At 36.8% G+C, this 8,594-nt stretch overlaps 2 protein-coding genes across 2 annotated transcripts; one reads left to right on the top strand and one right to left on the bottom strand.

The window, feature by feature from the left end:
* Positions 1-248: 248 nt before the first annotated feature.
* On the top strand, positions 249-3,836 carry LOC131621894 (seed linoleate 9S-lipoxygenase-3). The gene is made up of 9 exons (XM_058892954.1): positions 249-537; positions 618-904; positions 986-1,226; positions 1,317-1,640; positions 1,776-1,861; positions 1,956-2,063; positions 2,153-2,457; positions 2,541-2,804; positions 2,886-3,836. Exons 1-9 carry the CDS (start codon positions 321-323, stop codon positions 3,637-3,639), a joined length of 2,586 nt encoding a protein of 861 aa, XP_058748937.1. The 5' UTR covers positions 249-320; the 3' UTR covers positions 3,640-3,836.
* Positions 3,837-4,723: 887 nt separating this feature from the next.
* Positions 4,724-8,353, bottom strand: LOC131621893 (seed linoleate 9S-lipoxygenase-2). The gene is made up of 9 exons (XM_058892953.1): positions 8,067-8,353; positions 7,595-7,881; positions 7,248-7,488; positions 6,845-7,165; positions 6,674-6,759; positions 6,496-6,597; positions 6,101-6,405; positions 5,759-6,022; positions 4,724-5,656 (listed from the first exon to the last, which is right to left on the bottom strand). Exons 1-9 carry the CDS (start codon positions 8,296-8,298, stop codon positions 4,903-4,905), a joined length of 2,592 nt encoding a protein of 863 aa, XP_058748936.1. The 5' UTR covers positions 8,299-8,353; the 3' UTR covers positions 4,724-4,902.
* Between the last annotated feature and the right edge of the window lie 241 nt (positions 8,354-8,594).

Below are 8,594 nucleotides of genomic sequence, written 5' to 3'. Positions count from 1 at the left end.
TATTCAAACCGAAGGTTAAACTCAGATACAGTAAATCTAAGTTGGAATTGTTATGTTCGTGCTCATGCAAGTATTTTTCTGGAATTGATACTGGTTATTGACATTTGGCTACATGTTTCATTCTTTTGCATGCACGCATGAGATTTTACAAACTTCTTTTGTCACTTTGTAATAAATAAATAAAATATCTATTCTGCCATTTCTTATACCAGTACTTCCTCTCTATAAATACTGCTAAACTATATTTCACATTCTCACGAATTACTCAATTCTCATCATCATCATATTATAGTGTTTCTGTTACTAAGTTGCAAGCAAAGATGTTTTCAGGCGTGACTGGTATACTGAATAGAGGCCACAAAATAAAAGGGACAGTGGTGTTGATGAGAAAGAATGTGTTGGACATAAACAACTTAACCAGTGTTGGTGGTGTTATCGGCCAAGGTTTCGACGTTATCGGTTCCACAGTCGATAACCTCACCGCTTTCTTAGGCCGTTCCATTTCTCTTCAGTTGATCAGTGCAACAAAACCAGATGGTATCATTTCTATAACATTTGAGCTTCTGAAAATGAATTTTGATTGTGTGTCTGATTGATCTTTACTTGTATTTTGTTAGCAAGTGGCAAAGGGAAGCTTGGAAAAGCTACTTATTTGGAAGGTATAATTACTTCATTACCAACCTTAGGAGCTGGACAATCTGCTTTTAAAGTTCACTTTGAATGGGATGAAGATATGGGAATTCCTGGTGCATTTTACATCAAAAACTATATGCAAACTGAGTTTTTTCTTGTGAGTTTGACTCTTGATGACATTCCAAATCATGGAAGTATCTACTTTGTTTGCAACTCTTGGATATATAACGCCAAACACCACAAAATCGATCGTATTTTCTTTGCGAATCAGGTATATATATGTTTATGTTTGTATATTTGTTTTGAACAATAAGGCTTATATGAGGAAGATACTCAAAGAATTGTGTTGCAGACGTATCTTCCGAGTGAAACACCGGCTCCATTAGTCCATTATAGAGAAGAAGAATTGAATAACTTAAGAGGAGACGGAACAGGAGAGCGCAAAGAATGGGAAAGGATCTATGATTACGATGTCTATAACGATTTAGGAAATCCGGATTCGGGTGAAAACCATGCGCGTCCGATTCTTGGAGGATCTGAAACCTATCCTTATCCGCGTAGAGGAAGAACCGGTCGAAAACCAACAAGAAAAGGTTTAAGTTCTATTACATTGAGTATGAATAATGTTTTTTTATTTTATGATTATACAATATTATTTCAACTATTTTATTGCTGTTAAGCAGATCCTAATAGTGAGAGTAGAAGTGATTATGTGTATCTTCCAAGAGATGAAGCTTTTGGTCACTTGAAGTCATCAGATTTTCTTACTTATGGATTGAAAGCTGTGTCTCAAAACGTGGTTCCTGCATTAGAGTCAGCGTTCTTTGATTTGAATTTCACACCGAATGAGTTTGATAGCTTCGATGAAGTTCATGGATTGTTTGAGGGTGGAATTAAGCTGCCAACAAATATACTTAGCCAGATAAGCCCGTTACCCGTGCTTAAGGAAATCTTTCGAACCGATGGTGAACAGACCCTTAAGTATCCACCACCTAAAGTAATTCAAGGTATTTCATTTTCATACCTTAAAAATACTCGTTTCTAAAATCGTCATATTAAGTTCTTGTCATGTGATAAGTGCTTATACTATAAGCTGCAAAAAAAAAACATGATCTTACTAGTCTATATTATTGATTGAACAGTAAGTAGGTCTGGATGGATGACTGATGAAGAATTTGCAAGAGAAATGCTTGCTGGAGTAAATCCAAATGTGATATGTCGTCTTCAGGTAGATGTAGATACAATTGGCCGAATTTTGTTACAATCACGTGTTTTCCTTTTTGTTTATTGTTTCGTTATTCTTTTGAACCGGATTGTTGCAGGAGTTCCCTCCGCGAAGCAAGCTAGACAGTCGAGTCTATGGTGATCACACCAGTAAAATAACCAAAGAGCACCTAGAGCCTAATTTAGAAGGACTCACAGTAGAAGAGGTACAATTTTGCTTAGTGAATTTTACTATTTTTTATACTTTGCTTAGTGAACTTTACTAATATGAGAATTGTATTTGATTATTGTAAAGGCAATTCAAAACAAGAAGTTGTTTCTTCTAGATCATCATGACTCAATTATGCCATATTTAAGGAGAATAAACTCAACTTCCACAAAGGCTTATGCTACCAGAACCATCCTTTTCTTGAACAAAAACCAAACTTTAAAGCCATTGGCCATAGAGTTGAGTTTGCCACACCCTCAAGGAGATGAACATGGTGCTGTTAGTTATGTTTATCAACCTGCGCTAGAAGGCGTCGAAAGTTCTATTTGGTTATTGGCTAAAGCTTATGTGATTGTGAATGATTCCTGCTACCATCAACTTGTTAGCCATTGGTATATATTTTTTCGATAAGTTATATAAATAATTACTTTTGATATATATCGATGAATTAATTCGTGATTCTTGATGATAATAGGTTGAATACTCACGCAGTTGTTGAACCGTTTGTCATAGCGACTAATAGGCATCTGAGTTATCTTCACCCAATTTATAAACTTTTGTATCCTCACTATCGCGATACAATGAATATAAACTCTCTCGCTCGACTATCCCTCGTCAACGACGGTGGTATCATTGAGAAAACATTTTTGTGGGGAAGATATTCTATGGAAATGTCTTCTAAAGTTTACAAGAATTGGGTTTTCACCGAGCAAGCATTGCCCGCCGATCTTATAAAAAGGTAACTTTTTTACACAAACATAAGACATAAACTTAAGGAACTTTCTATGTTGATTATAATGTGAAGTTGTTGTTATTTTAGAGGAATGGCTATTGAGGATCCATCTTCTCCGTGTGGTGTTAAGCTTGTGGTAGAGGATTATCCTTATGCTGTTGATGGGTTGGAGATATGGGCTATAATAAAGACATGGGTCCAAGACTATGTCTCCTTGTACTACACCACAGATGAAAAACTTAGGCGAGATTCTGAGCTTCAAGCTTGGTGGAAAGAACTCGTGGAGGTTGGTCACGGCGATAAGAAAAACGAGCCGTGGTGGCCTAAGATGCAGACTCGTGAAGAGTTAATTGAAGTTTGCAGCATTGTCATATGGACTGCTTCTGCTCTTCACGCAGCTGTTAATTTTGGGCAGTATTCCTACGGAGGTTTGATATTAAACCGTCCAACTCTTAGTAGGCGACTCATGCCTGAGAAAGGTTCACCTGAGTTCGAGGAGCTAGTCAAAAGTCCACAAAAGGCTTACTTGAAGACAATTACACCGAAGTTTCAGACTCTTATTGATCTTTCTGTTATAGAAATATTGTCGAGGCATGCTTCCGATGAGTTGTACCTTGGGGAGAGAGACAATCCAAATTGGACATCGGATCTAAGGGCGTTAGAGGCTTTTAAGAAGTTTGGAAACAAGTTGGCTGAAATTGAGAAGAAACTCACTCAGAGAAACAATGATGAGAAGCTGAGAAACCGTCATGGACCGGTTGAGATGCCTTATACTTTGCTCTATCCTTCTAGTAAAGAAGGACTAACTTTTAGAGGAATTCCTAATAGTATCTCCATCTGAAGAGATCTATATATGGTTTCCTTAGTGTTATATATTGTACCTATGAATAAAAGATGCAGAAGAAGGAGTACATAATCCTTCACCTACCTGCCTAAGTTTGCTTTTGCATTTGAGTGCTTTCATGTTGAGCTTTAATAAATGTATCTGTGTTTGTAATGAAGTGTTTTGAAATAATAAAAACAACTATGCTTGTAAAATTTTACATTGCCTTTCTACTAATACTTGAGCACTAATCTATGGGTGCTTGACACGAGTAACGGATCATATATGTTGCACTTTGGATCGGATCACTTCTAGTTCTCGCACGCAAACTTGCACATAGACTTATCCTTGATAGAGTTATATTCATTCCATTATTCAAGTTTTGATCTGATATCAGTTTCTAAATTAGCATCGGAGTTGAACTGTTCTTTGACAACTTGAAGATTACTAGTTTGGCTAGTGTTTCTCAAGGAAATTAAGCTTTCACATATTAGATTGCAATTGAAATAAACTTGCATATATTTGTTCTATCACTATTATGTTACAGAACTGAAGGTCCTTTGAGAAGAACTAGAGAATATTAGATCACTGCATCATAGCAACTGTTGAACTTGTAATGCTCGTGAATTCGTGAGATTTGCACATGTTGTATTTCGGTTCAAGGTTGAGGTAGGGGATTTCATCCTAAACACGGAGGTCGTGGCAATGGTAAAATTTGCATAGTAACTGGTGTTCATTCTTTGGCACCTGAGATTAGGCCACTTATCTCATGATAGAATGCACTCACTCCACTTTATAAAACCTTATATACATATCTTGTGACTTTGCCATTTGTCCAGAACAAAGAAAGTCTCATTTCGTGTTATAACTTCTGATGCAAGTAACACATTTGTTTTGCTGCGCGCTGCTTTCTCACATTTATTGATGATTGTAGACAGTTTAATTGGATTGTTATGCTGAAAAATAATTTTGAAGATCGGTTGCATGTTAAGAATTTCATTACTTTGGTGCAGTCTGCTTCACTTTGTGTTCTGATAACAATATAGTAAAAATAAGGAATAAAAATGTATTGAAAAATTTACGATACGATAGACAGATAGAGTTAAGCACACAAACTAACAGTGCTCTTATTATTTGCAAACTGAAACAAGTTTGAAATTACATATATTTAAACATACACTTGATAACTTTAACATCGATGAGATGCGGAATTTGTTATTTGGAGCATCTCTTTATTGAAACATACACACTAACATACAGCATAATAAACCACAAGTTTTCTTAGATAGAGATACTATTCGGAATTCCTCTAAAGGTTAAACCTCCCTCACTGCTGGGATGAAGCAAAGTGTATGGCAATTGAACTGGCCCGGTCCGATGGTACAGGCTCGGATCATTGTTCTTATTCGTAAGTTTGGCCTCAATTTCCGCCAATTTATTTCCAAACTTTTGAAATGCTTGTAAAGCTTTAGCATCAGATGTCCAGTGTGGATTTTCCCTTTGTCCGAGATAGACTTCATCAGAAGCGTGTCTTGACAATATTTCTATCACTGAAAGATCAATAAGAGTCTGAAACTTCGGCGTGATAGTTCTCAAGTAAGCCTTTTGAGGACTCTTCACCATTTCATCATATTCCGCGCTTCCTTCCTCAGGAAGCAATCTTCTACTCAGAGTTGGACGGTTTAGAATGAGACCGCCATAAGGATATTGTCCAAAATTAACAGCTGCGTGGAGAGCAGAAGCCGTCCATATGATGATAGTGCAAACTTCAACAAGCTCGTCAAACGTTTGCAACTTAGGCCACCATGGTTTATCTTTCAAATCGCCATGACCTTTCTCTACAACTTCTTTCCACCAGTTTTGAAGCTCGGAATCATTTTTGATATCATTGTCCGTTGCATAATACAACGAGACATAATCTTGGACCCATGTTTTAATAGCCGTCCAAATCTCTAATCCGTCAACAGCATAAGGGTAGTCCTCTATCAGAAGACGCAGTCCATACGGAGACGATGGATCCTTAACCGCCATATTTCTGAATCAAACAAAATGCATATACGTGTTACTATCTCCGTCCTTAAATATAGAATACTCTAAAAAAATAGTCCAATTTTCGAACGTATGATCATTCTATTACCTCTTGATAAGATCATTCGGCAGAGCTTGATCGGTAAAAACCCAATACTTGTAAACCGCCGAAGACATTTCCACAGCATACTTTGAAGGCAAAAAACTCTTCTCTATAATGCCATCGGCATTAATTAGAGATTCTCTTGCAAGTGCGTTGATGTTCATCGTGTCACGATAATGAGGAGCTAAAAGTTTATTAATCGGATGAACCACACTAAGCTGCCGATTTGTTGCTATAACAAACGGCTCAATTACTGCATGAGTATTCAACCTATACCATAAAAAACATTTAGACAAAATACAGTCGAATCGACATAAAGATATCGCGATGGGAATTATGATATTTTACCAATGGCTCATGAGTTGATGATAGCAAGAATCATTAACCACCACATAAGCTTTTGCCAGTAGCCAAATAGTACTCTCAACACCTTCATCTGCAGGTAAGATGACTTTACTAACAAAACCTGATTTGTCACCATCAGGATGTGGCAAACTTAACTCAATGGCCACTGGCTTTAAAGTTCCATTTTCTTTTAGAAAAAGGATTGTTCTAGTAGCATAAGCTTTGGCAGAAGTCTCATTGATCCTTCTCAGAAATGGTATAAATGTGTCATGGTAATCTAGTATAAATAGCCTCCCACTAGCAAGTGCCTGTTCCATGCAAAAATTAATCTTAAGCACTTTATGTTTCCAAAATAAGTCCAAGATCAGATTTTTCAATTAAGATTAATATGTGTTTACCTCATCTATTGTGCAACCTTCAAGGTTCAAGACATCTGCAGTTATCTTACTAGTGTGATCACCGTATTCGGCGGGATCTAGATTGCTTTTTGGAGGAAACTCCTACAATTAGATAGGCAATTATTCAATGTGAATACCGCAAATTTCTCGAAGATCTTTTAAAAAAAACTGAACTTACTTGAAGACCGCGGATCATGCAAGGATTTACGCCAGCGAGCATTTCTCGTGCAAATTCTTCATCGGTCATCCACGCAGACTTACTCACTGTGAAAAAGAAGAAAGAAAATCATAATCGAAGAAATTACTCAAAGCGTAGTATAGTTTACGTTATAATATGTATTTGTCGCACCTCGAATGACATGAGGTGGTATAAACTTGAGGACTTGTTCGCCATCAGTACGAAAGATTTCTTTGATCACAGGTAAAGGACTAATGGTGCTAATTACATCTAGAGGAAGCTTAATTCCACCTTCAAAGAGGTCGCGTACGTCTTGAAAACTATCAAACTCGTTAGGCGTAAAATTCAAATCAAACGCAGATTCAAATGCAGGTATTACACATTCGGATACAGATTTTATTCCATATGCAAGAAAGTCAGAAGACTTCAAGTGACCGAAATTTTCATCTCTTGGAACATATATTTCTGTAGCTGGTTTCTCGCTATTCGGATCTGTTCAAAATAACACAATATAGCTTAAGATTAGTTTATATCATCTTCAATCATTTATTTGTATCATAATCTTGCATCTAACCTTTCCTCGTTGGATATCGACCGGTCCTTCCCCTACGAGGATAGGGATGTGTGCTAGACCCTCCAAGAATTGGCCGAGCAAGATGTTCGCCATGATCTGGATTGCCTAAATCGTTATAGACATCATAATCGTAGATCCTTTCATGTAACTTGCGCTCTCCTGTTCCATCTCCTCTTAGAATTTGCAATTCTTCTTCTCTATACTTGACAAGTGGAGACGGAGTTTCACTCGGAAGATACGACTGCATCATAACAATCAAGAAAATCATAACGATTCATCGAGATTCTGACAAACCTACATACCGTGATACAAAACATGCACTTAACATATAGATGTAAGTAAAGTACCTTGTTGGCGAAGAAAATGCGAGGACTTTTGTAGAGTTTTGAGTTGTAAACCCAAGAGTTGCATACGAACCGAATGGTTCCATGATTTGGAACATCTTCTAGAGTTAGACTCTTGAGGAAAAACTCAACTTGCATATAGTTTTTGATGTAAAATGCTCCTGGAATTCCCATTTCAGCATCCCATTCAAAATGAATATTGAATGCAGATTCACCAGCTCCCAAGGTTGGTAATGAAGCAATAATACCTTCCAGAAATGTATCCTTTCCCACTTTTCCTTTTCCATTTCCTACATACATATCATCAAACTATGATCAGGTCGTCTTTAAAGACGTGCAAGGCAGAATATCGCATATGTCACAGTTAAAACATAGTTAAATAGGACCTATAAAATATTTGCCACTGGTTAAACTGCGACTAACCTACACAAAACTTTCAAAAACTTGAGATGTAAGAAGAAATGAATGAACTAACCATCAGGCTTGGTGGCACTGATGAGCTGGAGGGAGACACTGCGGCCTAAGAAGGCAGTGAGGCCATCAACAGTTGAACCAATGATATTGATGCCGGAGTCGATGACTCCATGGATGTTTCCACCACCAATGCTCACAATTGTGTTGAAGTCTAACACATTCTTGCGCATCAACACCACTGTCCCTCTTATCTTGTGGCCCTTGTTTAGAAGTCCTGTCACATTTGGAAACATCTTTGCAACTTAAGGTGTAAAACTCAGTGACTCTTGCACTGAACTAAGCAAGCTATGATGTTTATATAGATTCAATGTATAAATAATATATTCCTATATTTTATTTTATATTAAGAATTTGTTGGGTAGAAATGACATAAAAATACATTTTATCTTTAAGTTTTTAATTTTTTGAAGTCTTGTATAGGCCTATCAGAATTCAACCATGACAAAATAATTAGAGATCTTTATTAATCATGTTTATAATTAATATATTTTTATATTATTTGTCTTTTAACACATTGATTTTTTAGCAC

Source organism: Vicia villosa, unplaced genomic scaffold, assembly GCF_029867415.1.
Source record: "Vicia villosa cultivar HV-30 ecotype Madison, WI unplaced genomic scaffold, Vvil1.0 ctg.000011F_1_1, whole genome shotgun sequence".
Classification (NCBI taxonomy): Eukaryota; Viridiplantae; Streptophyta; class Magnoliopsida; order Fabales; family Fabaceae; genus Vicia; species Vicia villosa.
This window is presented reverse-complemented; position numbering and strand designations above follow the sequence as displayed.